The sequence below is a fragment of the Ornithorhynchus anatinus genome, chromosome 15 (assembly GCF_004115215.2).
Source record: "Ornithorhynchus anatinus isolate Pmale09 chromosome 15, mOrnAna1.pri.v4, whole genome shotgun sequence".
NCBI classification, from domain to species: Eukaryota; Metazoa; Chordata; class Mammalia; order Monotremata; family Ornithorhynchidae; genus Ornithorhynchus; species Ornithorhynchus anatinus.
The window spans coordinates 15,426,222-15,445,966 of NC_041742.1; the positions used below are offsets into that span (position 1 = coordinate 15,426,222).

Genomic DNA, 19,745 nt, shown 5'->3' on the forward strand with positions numbered 1-19,745 from the left:
CAAGATACACGGACGCTTTGAAAGCTCGTAAGCTGTAGGCTCGTCGATAGACTGCAAGCCTGTTGTGGGCAGGACATGCGTCTGTTGCAGTGTACTCTCCTAAGTGTTTAGTACAGTGCCCTGCACGTAATAAGTCCTCGATAAATAAGACCGATTGCAAGCGGAAGAGCCGGAACAAAAATTACATCCACTCTGTCCTATTCGATCTGCTGGAATTTTGGAAGACGAAACCTATTGTACTTAGGCTAAGGCGTGATCCCTTTTCCCTACAAAACCTTATAGGATTCAGAGCTACCCAAAAAAACACCCCCAAAACCAACTTCGACTTTTCCATCACGCTCCTCTCTCCAGGTAAATTAGCAAGCGCCTTCTTGGTCGGGGACTCTGAGGGGTGCAGAAATCACCCATCCTAAATCGGTTCCTCCCCCAAACCCTCATTTCTCACGTACCCCCCGGGGTATCTTGGTCGCGTCTGTGCTTGGTCATTAAGAAGCGAAACCGGCCCCCTTACCTTTCCACAAAACTTACATCGATCTTCAGGAAATTTAGACAGGCGCTTAAAAAAGAACCCCGGGGACCGTCGAAAGAAAGGTACGTTCCCTCCTCCAGTGGGACACGGATTTTACGGGACCACCCCAACATAACGCCACGCCTGGTTATCTGTGCCCGAATCCTACATTCCGAGCGCTTAATACAGTGCTCTGCACATAGTAAGCGCTCAATAAATACAAAGGAATGAATGAACGAAGAGACGTGGGTCTCAGATCAATCACTGCCGCCCGCAAACAGAAGCAAAAGTCAGAATCACTCGCTGAAGAGACTGAACGAAATAAGACATAGGTCGGACCGGTCTTCAGACAAAGTTTATTCTTCTTAGAGTTCTTTCACCGGTGGAACAATCTTTGCAGCCCGGGAGACTTCAGAAGCAACAAGAAAATGATCATGGATACTTTTTTTTCAAAAAAACAAAATCTGGTTTCCCAGCTTCTTCTACAGCCAAGGTGGCTTAGGGGCTGGACTCATCTGGCCCTCTCTCTGAAACCCGCTAGGATGGGTGGGGTTTCAGGCTGATGATTCCTGCTGAAATGCCGATCCAACCCGCGAAGAAGCCAATTTTGTCGTCGGTAGCGGCCACCTTGTGAATTCTAGGGGGTGAACTTTTCCTCACAAGGAGAGAGAGAGAGCGAGAGAGCGAGAGAGAGATAGAGAGAGGGAGAGAGAAGGAGAGAGACAAAGAAAAAGAAGATGGTCAAACCGCTTCTCCTGAAGTTCAGGGAGGGAGAGACCAATTTCTGTTACTGCTCTGAAAAGAGGCTCCCGGATCTCTGGAGCGGAAAACCTCCTTGGCTTCTCTGTCTCTCCCCGGGGAGTCGGCCGGCCACGCTTCAGTCTTCGTCCACGGTGGGTTTGATGGTGACTCCTCTTCTTATCTGGCCCCAACCGATGAGACTGGGAAACCAATACGAGAGGTCACACACGAGCGACCGCCGGTGACGCGAGCTTCCAAGTTCACTGGAAGCTGGTGATTCCAAAGCCGGTTTTTCCAGGAGAGAAACGTTGGGGGGCGGGGGAGGGGATCCTATCACCTTGGATCCCCTGGATCCAGGCTCTATCATTTAAAGTACATTAAGCGCTTATCGTATGCCCCTGCTTTGAAGTTTCCCTCTTGTGAGGGGTCTCACTCCTCGTAGTTGGGGAGTATTCTCTTCTCTAGAGGAGGCAGCGGGCCTCGGTGGATAGAGCCTGGGCCTGGGGGCCCCAAGGACTTGAGTTCCCATCCCGGCTCTACCACGTGTCTGCTGTGGGACCTTGGATAAGTCGTTTCACTTTTCTGTGCCTCAGTTACCTCAACTGCGAAATGGGGATAAGAGTGTGAACCCCATGGGGGACATGGACCAAGGTGACTAAGGTGTGCCATCCGGGGGGCTCCAAACAGTGCTTGGCACAAGGTTAGTGCTTAGCAAATACCGTATATATATATATATATATACACACACACTATTTTTTTCCTATATGGGAAATCCTGCCACAGTTGCCCAAGTGAGAAAAGCAGCACAGTCTCCTGGATAGGGCCCAGGTAGTCAGAAGGATGTGTGTTCTAATTCCGGCTCTGCCACCTGTCTGCTGTGTGATCCTGAGGAAGTCCTTTATCTTCTCTGTGCCTCGGTTCCCTCGGCTGCAAAATGGAGATTAAGACTGTGATCCCCAGGTGGGGCAGGGACCGTGTCCAACTTGATTATCTTGTACCTACCCCAGCGCTTAGTACACTGCCTGGCACTGAGTAAATGCTTCAATACCACTAAAAAAACCAAAAACAACCAACCCAACATAGCTGTTTCTGCTTAGAGGAAGTGGTTGCGTTCTGGGAGAATTTTGATTTTAAATGGTATTTGTTAAGGGCTTACTATGCGCCGAGCACCGTTCTGAGCCCTGGGGTAGACGCAAGCCCCACGTGGGGCTCACAAGTCTTTAATGCTCATTCGATGAGGTAACTGAGGCACAGAGAAGTCAAGTGGCTTGCCCAGGGTCACACAGCAGACGGGCGGACGAGCCGGGATCAGAACCCACGTCTTCCGTCTCCCAAACCCGTGCTCTTCCCACAGAGCCACACAGCTTCTGCAACTTCCCCTCTGGGGAAGAGTGGGGGAGAGCGGTCGGCGATCGACCGGCCGCTCCGAGCCAGGGACAAGGCGGTGGTTAGCAGACGGGCTCGGCTGCCTGTCTCCGTCCCACCGGCCGGGTCGGTCCGAGGGCCGGCGCTGATTCCCGGCTTTCGGCCCAACCCCTTCGGGCCCGTCCGACACCCCCCCCCCCCCGATGCCTCACGGCTATTTCGCCCTAGAACGGAAGCCCCTCCGAGGGCAGGATGGGCGCCTTCTCCCAGTCTAAGAGGGAGGATTTAATCCCCATTTTCCCAGTGAGGAAAACGGAGAAGCGAAGCGACGTGCCTGAGGTGACCCAGCAGGGGAGTGGTGGAGCCGAGATTAGAACCCAGGCCCCTCCGATTCCCAGGACTGACCGGGACGCCGCCTGATGGGTTGGAGCTGCAGCAGGCTTTTTCCTTTTTCTTTTTAAACGCGCGGGGGGGAAAGGGTGAATGGGTGTGAGGCGAATTAGTACCTCGCCGTGGGGGTGAGGGGGGACGAGGAGGAGCCGGGACAGCTCCCGGGAAACCGTAACCTCGGCTCCCCGTCCTAGTGCCGGCTCAGTCCGACGGTGGCCCTTCTCTTTAACGGTAATGACGACGACGGTATCCGTGGCCCGGTCCCGGCAGCGTCGCGCTCACCAGGTTGCCGGGGCCCAGGCTGCCGGCGGACGGTCCGCGGGCCGGAGACTTACCGCCAGTGCTTCTCGACCCTCCGGCTGAGGGCTATCTTCTCTCCCACTTCGGTGCACACGGGGTTGGTCAGGACGATCTTGCCCAGGTCGGCCTTGACGGCGCTGACGCGGCCGCCGGTGGACAGGGAGCCGATGTTCACCATCAGCACTTCGTTCTTGGACAGCTTTTGCACCTGGGAGAGGCGGCGGGCCGTTCAGCGGGCGCGGCCGGGGAGGGAGGGGCGGCCGAACCGAGCCGCCACCCCCGGCCCCGGTCCCGCGGGCGGAGGGTCCGCGGGTCGGCCGCGTCGCTACCGCCCAGTCGGGGAAGTCAGGCGGTGAGGGACGACGGGTCTCTGGCCAAGCGGAGGGGGTCCCCGTCACATCCCAGTGCGTCGAGCGCTTACTGTGTGCAGAGCGCAGTACTGAACGCTTGGGAGAGTACGGCAGAACGCTAGAACAGACACATTCCCTGTCCACAGAGGGCTCACGAGTGGTAACTGGCTCTGACAGCTGCTGTCCCCGCCCAAAGCCTTACGGAGGGTCCGTCTCCTCCAAGAGGCCTTCCCTAAGCGCTCCTTTCCTCTTCTCCCGCTCCCTTCTGCGTCGCCCTGACTCGTTCCTTTTATTCATCCCCGCCCCCGGGCCCACACCGCTCATGTCCATAACCGTCATTTATTTATATTAATGTCCATCTCCCCCTCTAGACTGTCAGCTCACTGTGGGCAGGGAACGCGTCTGCTTATTGTTCTTTGGTCCCCTCCCAAGCGGTCAGTACGGTGCTCTGCACACAGTAAATGCTCCGTAAGTAGGAAGTGAACAAATGGATACGAGTGTACTGAGACCCAACTGGGTCGGGCCAACGCGAACCACCCCAGAGGCTACTGTCCGGCCCAGTCCTCGAGCGGCCACCTGCCAGGCTGTTGCAACCGGAGCCCCGGTTCCGAGGAGGCGGCGGTCCCCCATCCGTCCATCCCGGCCCGGCACTAACCTTGGCGGCCTTCTTGTCTCCTTCGGTGCGAACTCCGAGCAGCCTTCGCAGGAGGAAGTAGGAGATCTCCAGCTCGGTGAAGATTTCGGGGAGGGCGCCGACCGCCCCCAGCACCTGGCCCACCATCCGGTCCGCTCGACACAGCGTGGGGTCGATCTTCGTCCCGACCCCTACGAGGACAGACGGAGGACCGTGTCGGCCGAGAGCCCCTGGGCTAGCCCAACGCCGGCGGATCCCGCGGTGGGCCTCAGTCTTGCCCATCTCGCCGTCGGCCGCTAGTCTACGTCCTGCCCGTCTTCCAACGCCCTTCCTCCTCGTATCTGAGAGACGATGACTCTCCCCCTCTTCGAAACCTTACTGAAGGCCTCGCTGCCGGGCCATTAAACGACATCAGAGAGAGAAGGGGGGGGGGGGGGTCCACCTTGGGACCCTGGGAAACCTCCACTTAGGAATCCATTTAAAAACGGTTACGGGGCATTCGGCCCCATTCCGGTTCGGACCATCTTTTGCCCGCTGTGGAATTCTACGGGGTCTCTGCTGTTTTCCGGGGAAGAGTAACCAATCGATGGCATTTATTGGGACTTATTAAGTTCGGAGCACTGTTCTAAGCGCCTTGGGAGAATTCAACAGAATTAGTGGACACGTTCCCCGCCCGCAGCGAGATTACTCTCTAGGGGGAATCAAGGCCAAGAAGCATCCACGCTTGGCTCAGTGGAAAGAGCACGGGCTTTGGAGTCAGAGGTCATGGGTTCGAATCCCGGCTCGGCCACTTGTCAGTTGTGGGACCGTGGGCGAGTCACTTCACTTCTCTGGGCCTCAGTTGCCTCAACTGTAAAATGGGGATTAAGACCGTGAGCCCCACGTGGGACAACCTGATTCCCCTGTGTCTACCCCAGCGCTTAGAACAGTGCTCTGCACCTAGTGAGCGCTTAACCAATACCAACATTATTTTTATTATTATGCCGTCTGACTCTGGGCAAGTCACTTCCCTCCTCGGGCCTCGTTCTCTCATCTGGAAAATGGGGATGAAGACGGTGAGCCCCACTTGGGAAGTTATTGCGTCCCACCTTCTACGTACCCCAGTGCTTACTACGGTGCCTGCCACACAGTGAGCACTTTCTAAGTATCGTAAACAAAAAAATCCTTTTGACTAGCGCTTACTGTGTGCACAGCACCGTCCTACATGTCCGGGAGAGGATAACATAACAGAGTTGGCAGACCTGTTGTTTCCTGCCCAGTGGAAGCCGCCTCCATTCAGCCAATCGTATTTATAGAGTGCTTACTCTGTGCAGAACACTGTACTCCCGTGTTTGGGAGACTACAATATTCCTCCCTATATTCACTTATTATCCTTCTTTTATTCAACCCCGCTCCCAGGCTCACAGCACTTGTGTCCAGATCTGGTATTTACTCATTTTAGTCATGTCTCTCTCCCCCACTCGCGTGTAAACTCTTTGTCTGTCATATCCTTCTCTTGTCCTCTCCCAAGCGCTCAGTACAGCGCTCTGCACTCGGTGAGTGCTCAATAAATACCATCGACTGACTGGGGACTCACCGATGAGGCCTCCCGGGGCGGCGTACTGAAGGTCGTTGTGCTCGGCGAAGAGCGACACGATCTTGGAGAAGATGGGTTTGCACATGAGCTTCCCTTCGCTGTCCTTCGAGACGATCCCGGGCCGCACTTCCAGCTCCTGGCCCACCTGGGAACCCCGACGAGAGACACCCGACGTCACCGAGCGTTTCGCCCAGTGCCCCGCACGCAGTACGCGCTCCATAAGTACCGTGAGATGGGTCAGCGTCGCTGCCGGCCGGTCCCAGCCCACGTGCGGGCAACGGGAGAGGCCCGGGGCCACTGCTGTTGTACTTTACTTTCCCGAGCGCTCAGTACAGTGCTCCGCACACGGTAAGAGCTCAATAAAACCGACTGAACGAACACGACGGCCGCCCGAGCAGGCCGGCTTTAAGACGAGCGAAGGGGGTGTCTACGGAGCGAGTTGGAGCTCACCTTCAATACCCCCTTGAGGATACTACCACCGGCCACGCCCCCCTTGAGGTCGTCCACTTCACAGCCGGGCTTGTTGACGTCGAAGGACCGAATGACTGAAGAGAGAGAGAGCGCCGCGTGAAAAGCCGCCTCGCCCCGGGAGGCCCCGGGGGCCGGCTTCTCTCCCGCTTCCGACTCGGCGCGCGCCCCTCTCGGGGGCTTGAGACGAGAGGCTTTCGCACCGCCCGGCACAGTGCCTCGCACGCGGGACGGGCTCAATAAATACGACCGGATGACTGAATCCGAGGAGGCCGGGTGGCACAGTCCTCGTGTCCCCCCCCATCCGGCGGTGCCATCCCCCGACCCCGTCCTCCCACCGCGTGCGACCGCCTTCCGCCGCTTGCTCCCTCCGGGCGACCGAACGGACCCAGTCGACGGGGAGAGACTCGGGCCCGGGAGACGGGCGGCGCCGGACCCCGGGACCGCGCCGGCGGCGCTCACCGATGAGCCTGGGTTCCGACGTGAAGTCTCGGAGCGGGATGGGGATCTTCTTCACGATGTACTCGCAGACGACCTCGATGTTGTACTTGAGCTGGGCGGAGATGGGGATGATGGGGGCGCCCTCCGCCACGGTACCTGTCGGAGCCGACGACGCCCCCCGCGAGTCAGGATGACCCGCGGGGCGGCCGGACGCTCCCCTTTCTCCCCCCGGCGAGCCCCGGGCGGCCGACTGATCCCGCAGGAGGTTGAGTCGTGAGGCGGCCGGGGGCGGGAGGGCACATTCCGCCTACACCGTCAGCTCCTTGCGGGCAGGGAAGGTGTCGGTTTATTGTACTGTCCTCTCCCAAGCGCTCAGTACGCTGCTCCGTGCCCGGTGAGCGCAGTAAATACGACAATGCATGAGTGAAGGAGTCGCGCTCCCGGCTCTGCCACTGCTGTGTGACCCTGGGCAAGTCAGTTCCCTCATCTGGAAAACGGGGATGAAGAGCGGGAGCCCCAGGTGGGACGGGGACTGGGCCCAACCCGATTAGCCTGGATCTACCCCAGCGGCCGGAACAGTGTTTGACGCAGAGTTGGCATTGAATACTATCATCGTTACTGTCACTGACTGTAATGATAGCAATAATTCTGGCTCCGCCTACGTGGGTTTGGCTACGTGACTTCGCTTCTCTGGGCCTCAGTTTCCACATCTGGAAAACGGGCATTAGGATTGTCGTCAGCCCTGTGAGGGACAGGGACCGCGTCCAACCCGATCAACCGATCGACCGAGACCGGAAGCAGCAGCCGTGAGGCCTACGCAGAAATCCATCCACCGTGGATATTAATCGAATGCTGATTGTGCGCACGGCCTTGTACTAAGCACTTGGAACGGCACCTTTATGAAAGAATTAGGGGACAAAAAAATGTACCGTGACGGGTTGTTTGGACCAACCGCAGCAGAGCTTTGTCAAAGGACCTTATAAATGTTTCTGAAGCCCGGGAGGTGAGGTGTGTAAAATGACGAAGATAAAAGCCGGGATGGGTGGGAGAGTACACTCTCCGTGTAATTAAAGGCCTAACAAACGCGAGCCTGCACAATTAGTCATTTAACCCAAATCATCGTACGGGGTCCTAAAAAGAAAACCCCAGAGGCCTGGCTATTCAGAAAATGAAAGGGGATGAGTCTCGGTGAGACGGGGCGCTCTTCAAATTCTCCTCCCGTCCCCGTGGTTCTAAGAGTCTTCAGTGGCTTGGCATCGGCTATTAAAGACCTACTCTCACGGGGTCAACTGTGACCGCCCGAATTCACTGCTAAGTCAGTCACTCGCCAGTACTTATTGAGTGCTTACTGCGTGCAGAGCACTGTGCTGAGCGCTTGGGAGAGGACAACGCCGTAATAAACGAAATACGAGCTTCCAGTCTGGAGGACTCTAAGTCCCTGGCGCTCCTTGATGAGGCAGTTCTGGGTGAAGACTCTCTTGAGGAGCAGCGTGGCTTAGGGATCGGAGTCAGAAGGACCTGAGTTCTAATCCCAGCTCCGCCAAGTCTGCCCTGTGACCTTGGGCAAGTCATTTAACGTAGCTGGGCCTCGGTCACTTCATCTGGAAAATGGGGAAAGGAGTGTTTCCCCTCCCCTGAGGGAGGGGAACTGTGTCTAACCTGATTACCATGTATCTACTCCAGAGCTCGGCACAGAGTAAACCCTTAACAAGAACCATTTTTATTAGCAATTTTAATACTAATCTCAAACAGAAGGCAGTCGATGCCAGGAAGTATGTTTTTTTTTCCCCAAGCCCATAAATGTTCGTTTCTGCACGAGAGGGGTTGGGAATTTGTGCCTTGGGAGTTTTCTGTTAAAATGCTCGATAGTGAGAACGCTTATAGGACGTAGACCGTACGCTTGCTGCGGCGAGGGAATGTGTCTGTTTTTTTTGTTCTGCTGTCCTCTCCCCAGCGATCTGTCCTGGTAATGTGCTCGATAAATACGACCGAATGAACCGGGGAGCGCGTTGGAGGCTGTCGAAGATGCTTCCCCGGCTTTACCTTGGACGAACGCGAGGATCTGCTCGTACTGCTCCTTGGCCTGGCTTTCTTTCACCAGGTCGATCTTATTCTGTAGAATCAGAATGTGTTTCAGCTTCATGATTTCGATGGCCGCCAGATGCTCCGAGGTCTGAGGCTGAGGGCAAGACTCATTCCCCGCTGGTTGGAGAGGGGACAAGAGAGAGGAGGGAGGTGGGAGATCAAGACACGGGCAAAAGACCCGATACGGACGGAGACGATCGGAAGCCGTGCGTCTACTCGGAGAAAGTTTCTCAGGACACCGCTTAAAAAATAACTCACTGGGCCCCACTCCCCAATCTTCGCCTTAACAGCTGCCGTCAACCCACCCCGCAAAACACCGGCCCTAAAATCAGAGGCAAAAATGATGCCAGTCTTTCAATAATATCGATAATAATATTTGTTAAGCGCTTACTCTCTGTCAAGCGCTGTTCTGAGCGCTTGGGGTAGACACAAGCTAATCCAGCTGGACACAGTCCCTGTCGCACATGGGGCTCCCAACTTTAACCTCCCTTTTCCACAGGTAACCGAGGCCCAGAGAAGTGACGTGACTTAGGCCCGAGGTCCCCGAACGGACCAGAGGCAGATCCGGGATTAGAACCCAGGTCAACTGACTCCCGGACCTGAAAACGAGCACTCAGACTGTTGCACCCCGGTGATTTCAGGCTTTTATCGCCTTTAAATTTGCCGGCGAAACGATCGTACGTTCATCTGCGTCACTCAGCCAGCTCAGCGCTCCTCAAAATCCGAGATCCTTCCAGACAGAGAGCGGCGGAGCCTCTCGCTTATCATCACCGTATTGTGGGTTCCTCCTTGGGCGGTGCCCAGCCCAACGCCCACTCTCGAAGAGGGTGGGAAAAATTCCCTTCCGAGATCCGGCCCACCTCGGGGTGGGACTGAGCCTGGCGCTGACACCAAAGGGCTCCCTCGGCTTCAGAAGGACCCGAGTCCTTATCCCGGCTCCGCCTCTCGTCCGCTGGGTGTCCCTGGGCAACTCGCTTTACCTCTCTGGGCCTCGGTTACCTCATCGGCAAAATGGGGGTTAGGTCTGTGAGCCCCGTGAGGGACGAAGAATGTGTCCAAACTCGATACCTTCTATATACCCTTGCGCTTAGCATAGCGCCTGGCACCTAGTGAGTGCTTAACAAATACCACACAGAAAAACCCAAGAAACAACAATCAAAAAAACTACAAAGAACACCCTGCGTCCTAGGAGAGTGGGTGGCTTTGTGTCTTCCAGAGCGACGCTCCTGTCAACGTCACCTTCCCAGAATCCCCCGCCCCCCCGCCCCCGTTACCTATCAAAAGCAGAGCGGCGTCCATGACGGCGGCACCGTTGAGCATGGTCGCCATCAAGATGTCGTGGCCGGGACAATCCACGAAGGAGACGTGCCTGGGACGGCCGGAGGAAGACCATCAGTGACCGCCCACGGCTCCGGCCTTCGCCCCGACCCACAAACCGCCCCCCGGCCTCTGCGGGCAGGGAACGTATCCGTGCCTTCTGAGGCGGCGGCCTCTCCCAGGAGTTTAGGACGGTGCTCTGCCCACAGCGAGCGCTCAGGAAATACCAGAGACTGATTCGTCTATATCCGGGAATGGTGCCGGCCACCTTACGGTCCCTCTCCATTGCAAGCTCTCCGTGGGCAGGGAATGCGTCTGTTTACTGTTGTATTGGACTCTCCTGAGCAGGAGTACAGTGCTCTGCACACAGTAGACGCTCGAGAAATATTACTGACTAGCGAGCCCTCCAAAAGCAGGCCTATCCAACCTATCTTATGCCAACCTGCATCTGATTTGATTCGGGGCGTCACGGGGTGGGAAGAAACGGTTTTGTATCTGCCCCGGGTAAGGCGGTGAAGACTAAAGTCTGACTTCTCCCGGATGGTGAATTCTAAGAAACCGCCACCCTCATGCTGTGAGCGAGTCACTCAGCCAATCCTAATTATTTCATCATGGTATTTGTTTAAGGGCTAACTCTGGGCCAGGCACTGTAGTAAGCGCTGGGGTGGAAACAAGCTCATCGGGTTAGACACAGTCTCTGTCCCCTGTGGGGCTCACAGTCTCCATCCTCATTTTACAAATGGGGGAACTGAGGAGTAGGGAAGTAAAGTGACTTGCCCAAGGTCTCAAAGCGGACAAGTGGCGGAGCCGGGATTAGAACCCATGACCTGACTGCCAGGCCTGTGCTCTATCCACTACGCCATGCTGTTTCTATACTTTGTGCAGTCCACTGTACTAAGAGCTTGGGAGAGGACAATACAACGATAAACCGACACATTCTCTGCCCACGAGCTGACCGTTTATAGGGGGAGACAGCCAATAATACCTAGATTAAGGTGAGTAAATCACCGTATTATAGAACAAACACACCTGGCTCTAGAATACGATTTGAAACCAAATATCTCTTTGTAAGAGATGCTGGGGATGGAATGTTTTTCACCAAGGACCGTATTTTCGACTTGGGGAAAAAAAACGATAACTCGGTCTTTACTTATCTGTGAGTACAGATCTGTAATTTATTCTCTATATTCACATCTGCCTCCCGCTCTAGTCTCAAAACTCGTTGTGGGCAGGGATTGTGTCGGTTCTATCGTTACATCCTACTCTCCCAAGCACTTGGTTCGGCGACTCTGCCACTTGTCTGCCGTGTGACCTTGGGTAAGTCACTTCATTTCTTTGGGCTTCCGTTACCTCATCTGGAAAATGGCGAGTAAAACTTCAAGCTCTATGTGGGACAGAGACTGGGTCCAACCTGTCTCTCCCCCCAGTGCTTAGAACGGTGCTTGGCACATAGTAATCGCTTAACGAATCCGATTATTATTATTATTATTGTAGTGTTCTGCACACGGGAAGCACTCGATAAAACACGACTGATAGATTTGAGAGAATCTGAACGGCGAGTTCGGATCATCACCAAGGCCACATGAAATTGCACGTGAACAGGTTACGGGTGCCGAGGAATTGTTTCCTCTCCTTTTGGCCACCATATAGGAATTTAATCTTCACATACACGGGCCAAAAAATCCGTGCCGAAGTCGCTTCTCTAAGTTCCCTGCTTTCTACACTGTAACCTGGTTGTGGGCAGCAAAGATTTCTACCACCTGCTATACTGTGCACTCCCAAGCGCTTAGTACAGTGCTTTGCACACAGTAAGCGCTCAATAAATACCACTCACCGATCCATCTGGCCGACTCGTAAACTGTGGGCCCCGGGCGGGTCTCTCTGTCTTGTATCCACCCCAGTGCTTGGCATAAAATAAGCACTGAACTAAAGCTGCGACTGAGGAATTTGGCAAGTTTAATTCCAACCAAGTTCCCACTCGGGCCTGAAAGAACTGAGGAAGCTCCAGTGGGAAAAGGAGATACAGGACGAGTGAACGGGGCAGCCCGATTTGCCCGTGACATTTTTATATACGGAAATCCAAGTGGAACATAACCTAGATTCCCGGGACGCTCCTTTACTCCCACAGACCCAGAAGGCCCCGTAGACTGTAAGCTTCTAGAGGGCGGGGAGCGTCGTGTTATACTTTCCCAAGAGCTCGGCACACCGCTCTGCACAAAGGAAGCGCTCCATATACGTCGCCGTTGGAGGTGATGCATTTGTACACTGCTTCTCAGGCGGGGCAGGGGATTGCGTCCCATCTCATAAAACCTTTCACCTACGCCGGTGCCGAGCATATAGAAGACGCTTGATACGTGCTCTAATTATAATTATTAAAGCAGGGTGGTGACGGAAGGGAAATAACGAGAGGGAAAAAAAACCCCTGCTTCCTGAAGGAGGGGAATAATCCCGGGAGACTAGGGCATTTTCACGACTTCACTCTGGAAATGTACCCATTCGAGGCTATAATGACGATAATCTAATCTAACCACCGGACCGAGAAAGTTCCCAAGAACAAGGTAATCTCTGGGAACTGCCTTTCGGGGAAGCCAAACCGAACCCTTAATTTCGACGCACTGAATATATCCGCACATCCAGCTGGACCTAGCCAGGATTCAGCTATTTAACCGTCAGTCGACGGTATTTACTGAACGCTTACCGTGAGTACGGTGTAACCATATAACAGACCCGTTCCCTACCCACAACGGGCTCTCCGTCTAGAAGGGGAGACGCATTTTAATATACATAAATAATACCGGCCGGTGTTGATCGGAAGCCGGTATTTTCCCATCGGGGCCGGGGAGAGGGTGGACCCGAAGAAGACGGAAGAGGGGAAGGGCGTTGGGAGATCCAGGCGCTCACCTGACTAGCTTGAAGTTCCCTTTGGTCCCTGGAATGTCCGTGGGAAATTCGTCGGGGGTGCTACTGCCGCAAGACCGGTAACATTCTGGCCGGGAGCAACTGGGATCATCCAGTTGGTAGATCTAAACGTTTCGGGGCGGGATGGGGGAGGAAAAGAGCCTGGGGTCAGCTGCCGCCCGGGCCCGGGGAAAGCGGAAAGCGAAGCTCCGCGTGGAGGCCCGACCCCCTCCCAGGCGACGCCTCACCTTGGCATTGGCGTAGCCCAACTTGATGGTGATGTTTCTCTCCAGTTCGTTCTTGAATCGGACGGTGTGCACTCCCGAGATGGCCTTTACTACTGTCGATTTGCCGTGAGCCACGTGCCCAATTGTACCTAGACGGGAACGGGGTCGTATCCATGTCCCTCCGCCACGGCAAACGGAGTGACGAAAAGCCCCCCCCCACCCACTGGGACGGGTCTAATAATAACAATAATTGTGGCATCTGTACAGGGCTTACTGGGTGCCGGGCGCCATATTAATAATAATAATGTTGGTATTTGTTAAGCGCTTACTACGTGCAGAGCACCGTTCTAAGCGCTGGGGGAGATACAGGGTCATCAGGTCGTCCCACGTGAGGCTCACGGTTAATCCCCATTTTACGGATGAGGGAACTGAGACCCAGAGAAGTGAAGCGACTCGCCCACCGTCACACAGCTGACAAGTGGCAGAGCCGGGATTCGAACCCATGACCTCTGACTCCCAAGCCCGGGCTTCTTCCACTGAGCCACGCTGCTCCAGCCCTACTAAGCGCTGGAGCAGCCACGGGGTACTTGGGTTGGACCCAATCCCCGTCCCACGTGGGGCTCACCCTTTTAATTTTAAAGAAGAGGTAACTGAGGCACAGAGAAGTGAGGTGACTTGCCCAAGGTCACACGGAGCCGGGATCAGAACCCACGTCCTCGGTCTCCCAAATCCGTGCTGTCGCCCCTCAGCCGCGCTGCTTCTCTGAGCGGTGGGGCTTGCTTGACTTTACCTATATTAATAGTGGCTTGCCTGCTGATGACTTCGTGGGAAAGAGGCGTCAACTGGGTAACATCCTGTGGGGGAAACGCTCGGGAACTCAGTCAGTCAATCCTCCAACCCCCGGCCCACACCTTCCCTCCTCAAATCCGCCGGACACCCACTCTGCCCGCGCCTTCACAGCCTCGCCCAAGGCCCGTCTCCTCCAGGAGGCCTTCCCAGACTAAGCCCCATTTTTCCCCATCTCCCGCTCCTTTCTGCGTCACCCTGACTCGCTCCCTTTGCTCTCCCCCCCTCCCTTGGGCAATTTCGAACACGTCTGTCATTTTATTTATTTACAGTGACGTCTCTTTACTCGCGCTGACGTCTGTCCCCCCACCCCACACTGTGAGCTCATTGTGGGCCCGGTCTCACTTGATTGCCGCATTGTACTTTCCCAAACGCTCAGTACAGTGCTCTGCACACTCTAAGCGCTCAATAAATAGAAAGTAAATGAATGAATGGTATTTACTGAGGAGCACACCATCTGCAGAGCACTGCAGAAAGTGTTGCCTTCGCTGTCTTGTCTGGAAAAATTTCAGCTGCCCACCCCCCCCCCCCTCCACACCTGACTACACTCTCCCTCCGACTCGTGGGAAGGATGCAAGCGCTTAGTCCAGTGCTTTGCACTCATTACGCGCGTAAATAAATACGATTGAATGACGTGGCGCGGCCGCCGCTCCAGAATGAACTCGTTCATTCGTTCGATAGTAATTATTGAGCGCTTACTAAAAATAATAATAATGTTGGTATTTGTTAAGCGCTTACTATGTGCCGAGCACTGTTCTAAGCGCTGGGGTAGACATAGGGGAATCAGGTCGTCCCACGTGGGGCTCACAGTCTTAATCCCCATTTTACAGATGAGGGAACTGAGGCCCAGAGAAGTGAAGTGACTCGCCCACGGTCACACAGCCGACAAGTGGCAGAGCTGGGATTCGAACTCATGAGCCCTGACTCCAAAGCCCGTGCTCTTTCCACTGAGCCACGCTGCTTCTCCACTGTGCAGAGCACTGTACTGAGCGCTTGGCATCTACAATTCGGCAACAGATAAAGGGCATCCCTGACCGATGATGGGCTCGCTGACTCATAGGGGGAGATGGACAGCAGGGCAAAATAGAACGAAACAAAAACAGGACATTAACACGATAAATAGAATCAACGGGATGTAACAAAATAAATAGGGTAATAAATAACATGTACAAATGAGCACAGTGCTGAGAGAAGGGGAAGGGGGAGGAGCAGAGGGTGGAGTGGGGGAGCAGAGGGAAAGGGGGCTCGGCTGAGGGGAGGGGAATGAATGAAGGGGGCAGCTCGGCTGCCAACAGGGGGCGCTGTTGCTCCAGAATGAATGAAGGGGCATTTTGTCCACCAACAGGGGGCGCCGTCGGATTGAATGAATGAAGCGGGCAGTTCGGCCGCCAACAGGGGGCGCTGTCACCCCAGAATGAATGACGGGGGCAGCGCGGCCGCCAACAGGGGGCGCCGTCGGATTGAATGAAGGGGGCAGCTCGGCCGCCAACAGGGGGCGCCGTCGGATTGAATGAACGAAGGGGGCAGTTCGGCCGCCAACAGGGGGCGCCGTCGGATTGAATGAATGAAGGGGGCAGCTCGGCCGCCAACAGGGGACGCCGTCGGATTGAATGAACGAAGGGGGCAGTTCGGCCGCCAACAGGGGGCGCCGTCGGATTGAATGAACGAACGATGCCGCTCGGCCGCCAACAGGGGGCGCCGTCGGATTGAATGAACGAACGACGCCGCTCGGCCGCCAACAGGGGGCGCCGTCCCACCGCGTGCTCGCCCCCCCCGCCGGGCCCCAACGGGGCGCATGCGCAGTGAGGGCGGCCGGCTGGGGACTCGCTGCCCTCCCCTCCCCTCCCCTCTCTCTTTCTCTCTCTCCCCTTTGGCCCCCCCCCCCCCCGACCCCCCGGCGGCGCCGCTTCCTCCCCACCCCCCGCCGCCCCCGGGGGCTGCGGCCCGACTGACCAGGGTGGTGAGATCCTGGCGGGAGAGATGCGCCTGCCCCAGCGTCACTCCCGACTCGTCGCCCGCCATGTCGCCCGCGAGGAAGTGAGGCGGCGCGGCCGGCGCCTGGCGGTCGCCCTCCCTCGACAGCGGGCGGAGGGTCCGGGGGTCCCGGGGGGTCGGGTGGGGTCTCCGCTCTCCCGCGGCGGCCCGGACGTGCAGGGCGGCGGCGCTGTGCAGGCGGCGCGCGGGGCAGCCCGGGAAAAGGACCCGCCGGGGGGGGGGGAGGAGGGGGGGGCGGGGGCCGCGCAACCGCCCGCGCGCCACTTCCGGCCGCAGGCCCCGCCCCCTCCCTGCAACAACTTTATTGACAACCGAGAGGTCGCCACGCGGACAGGACGCCGCCCTGCCCCTCCTTTCTTACCTGGGAGGGGCATCTGCTTATTATTAAATAATAATCATCATGTTGGTATTTGTTAAGCGCTTACTAGGTGCCGAGCACTGCTCTAAGCGCTGGGGTAATAATAATAATAATAATAATGTTGGTATTTGTTAAGCGCTTACTAGGTGCCGAGCACTGTTCTAAGCGCTGGGGTAATAATAATAATAATAATAATGTTGGTATTTGTTAAGCGCTTACTAGGTGCCGAGCACTGTTCTAAGCGCTGGGGTAATAATAATAATAATAATAATGTTGGTATTTGTTAAGCGCTTACTAGGTGCCGAGCACTGTTCTAAGCGCTGGGGTAATAATAATAATAATCATCATGTTGGTATTTGTTAAGCGCTTACTAGGTGCCGAGCACTGTTCTAAGCGCTGGGGTAATAATAATAATAATAATAATAATGTTGGTATTTGTTAAGCGCTTACTAGGTGCCGAGCACTGCTCTAAGCGCTGAGGTGGACACGGGAATCACACGTGGGGCTCACAGTCTTCATCCCCATTTTCCAGATGAGGGAACCGAGGCCCAGAGAAGTGAAGTGACTCGCCCACAGTCCCACAGCCGACAAGTGGCCGAGCTGGGATTCGAACCCATGACCCCTGCCTCCAAAGCCCGTGCTCTTTCCACGGAGCCACGCTGCTTCTCACGCCGCTGGGGTAGACACAGGGGAATCAGGTGGTCCCTCGTGGGGCTCCCAGTCTTCATCCCCATTTTACAGATGAGGTAACTGAGGCCCAGAGAAGTGAAGTGACTTGCCCAGAGTCACACAGCTGCCAAGTGGCCGAGCCGGGATGCGAACCCATGACCTCTGACTCCAAAGCCCGTGCTCTTTCCACTGAGCCACGCTGCTTCTTCCTAATGTTAGTATCGGTTAAGCGCTTACTAGGTGCCGAGCACTGTTCTAAGCGCTGGGGGAGAGACAGGGTCATCAGGTGGTCCCACATAATAATAATAATAATATTGGGATTTGTTAAGCGCTCACTAGGTGCCGAGCACTGTTCTAAGCGCTGGGGGAGAGACAGGGTCATCAGGTGGTCCCACGTGGGGCTCGCAGTCTTCATGCCCATTTCGCAGATGGGGGTCACTGAGCCCCAGATAATAATAATAATCATAATGTTGGTATTTGTCAAGCACTTACTCTGTGCAGAGCGCTGTTCTAAGCGCCGGGGGAGATACAGGGTCTTCAGGTGGTCCCACGTGAGGCTCGCAATCTTCATCCCCATTTTACAGATGAGGGACCTGAGGCCCAGAGAATAATAATAATGTTGGTATTTGTCAAGCGCTTACTATGTGCAGAGCGCTGTTCTAAGCGCTGGGGGAGATACAGGGTCATCAGGTTGTCCCACGTGAGGCTCACAGTCTTCATCCCCATTTTGCAGATGGGGTCACTGAGGCACAGAGAATAATAAGGTTGGTATTTGTTAAGCGCTTACGATGTGCAGAGCACTGTTCTAAGCGCTGGGGGAGATACAGGGACATCAGGTGGTCCCACGTGAGGCTCGCAGTCTTCGTCCCCATTTTGCAGATGGGGTCACTGAGGCCCCATATAATGATGTTGGTATTGGTTAAGCGCTTACTATGTGCAAAGCACTGTTCCAAGAGCTGGGGGATACAAGGTGATCAGGTTGTCCCCCGTGGGGCTCGCAGTCTTCATCCCCATTTTACAGACGAGGGAACTGAGGCCCAGAGAATAATAATAATAATAATAATGTTGGTATTTGTCAAGCACTATGTGCAAAGCACTGTTCTAAGCGCTGGGGGGGATACAGGGTCATCAGGTTGTCCCACGTGGGGCTCGCAGTCTTCATCCCCATTTTGCAGGTGGGGTCACAGAGGCCCATATAATAATAATAATAATGTTGGTATTTCTTAAGCGCTACTATGTGCAGAACACCGTTCTAAGCGCTGGGGGAGATTCAGCGTCATCAGGTGGTCCCACGTGAGGCTCACGGTCTTCCTCCCCATTTTCCAGATGAGGTAACTGAGGCACAGAGATGTGAAGTGACTCGCCCACAGTCACCCAGCCGACAAGTGGCAGAGCTGGGATTAGAACCCACGACCTCGGACTCCCAAGCCCGGCCTCTTTCCACCGAGCCACGCCGCTTCTCAGTGTGCTTCTTGGCGCTTCCTCTGGGCCAAGGGCTGTACTAAACGCTGGGATCGACGGAAGCATGGCGTGGTGGATTGAGCCCGGGTGCCCGAAGGGCTTGGGTTCGAATCCCGCCTGGGCCACTTGCCTGCCGGGTGACCTTGGGCCAATCACTTTGCTTCTCTGGGCGTCAGTTTCCTCATCTGGAAAAGGGGGATGGGGACTGGGCCCAACCCCATCTGCTTGTGTCCACCCCAGCGATTACTACGGTGCCTAGTACATAATAATAATAATAATAATAATAATGATGGCATTTGTTAAGCGCTTACTATGTACCAAGCACTGTTCTAAGCACTGGGGAGGATACAAGGTCATCGGGTTGTCCCACGTGGGGCTCACAGTCTTCACCCCCATTTTGCAGATGGGGTCACTGAGGCCCAGAGAAGTGAAGTGACCTGGCCACAGTCACACAGCTGACGAGTGGCTGAGCTGGGATTTGAACCCAAGCCCGGGCTCTTTCCACGGACCCACAGACGTAGGTAGGCACTTGACAAATACCATTATTCGTAGTAGTAATAATGCTAATCAAGCTAATCCAGCGCTTAGAACAGTGCTTGACGATTACAATCATTGTTATTAAGTTAGACACAGAGAAGCAGCGTGGCCGAGTGGAAAGATCCCAGGCCTGGGGAGTCAGAGGACCTGGGTGCTAATCCTGCCTCTGCCATGTGCTTGCTATGTAATAAATAATAATGTTGGTATTTGTTAAGCGCTTACTATGTGCCGAGCACTGTTCTAAGCGCTGGGGTAGACATAGGGGAATCAGGTTGTCCCACGTGGGGCTCACAGTCTTAATCCCCATTTTACAGATGAGGGAACTGAGGCACAGAGAAGTTAAGTGACTCGCCCACAGTCACACAGCCGACAAGTGGCAGAGCTGGGATTCGAACTCATGAGCCCTGACTCCAAAGCCCGTGCTCTTTCCACTGAGCCACGCTGCTTCTCGCTATGCTTCTGCTGTGTGACCTTGGGCAAGTCACTTAACTTCTCCGTTCCTCAGTTTCCTCGACTCTAACTGGGGATTCAGTACCCATTCCCCCTCCTACTTAAGACTGGGAACCCCCATGCGGGACA

At 55.3% G+C, this 19,745-nt stretch overlaps 1 protein-coding gene across 1 annotated transcript; it reads right to left on the minus strand.

Moving 5' to 3' along the window:
* Nucleotides 1–841: 841 nt before the first annotated feature.
* EIF2S3 (eukaryotic translation initiation factor 2 subunit gamma) lies at nucleotides 842–16,283 on the minus strand. The gene is made up of 12 exons (XM_029079911.1): nucleotides 16,100–16,283; nucleotides 14,091–14,154; nucleotides 13,322–13,449; nucleotides 13,077–13,198; nucleotides 10,133–10,227; nucleotides 8,817–8,975; nucleotides 6,795–6,929; nucleotides 6,315–6,409; nucleotides 5,865–6,009; nucleotides 4,310–4,479; nucleotides 3,340–3,512; nucleotides 842–1,449 (listed from the first exon to the last, which is right to left on the minus strand). Exons 1-12 carry the CDS (start codon nucleotides 16,166–16,168, stop codon nucleotides 1,386–1,388), a joined length of 1,419 nt encoding a protein of 472 aa, XP_028935744.1. The 5' UTR covers nucleotides 16,169–16,283; the 3' UTR covers nucleotides 842–1,385.
* Between the last annotated feature and the right edge of the window lie 3,462 nt (nucleotides 16,284–19,745).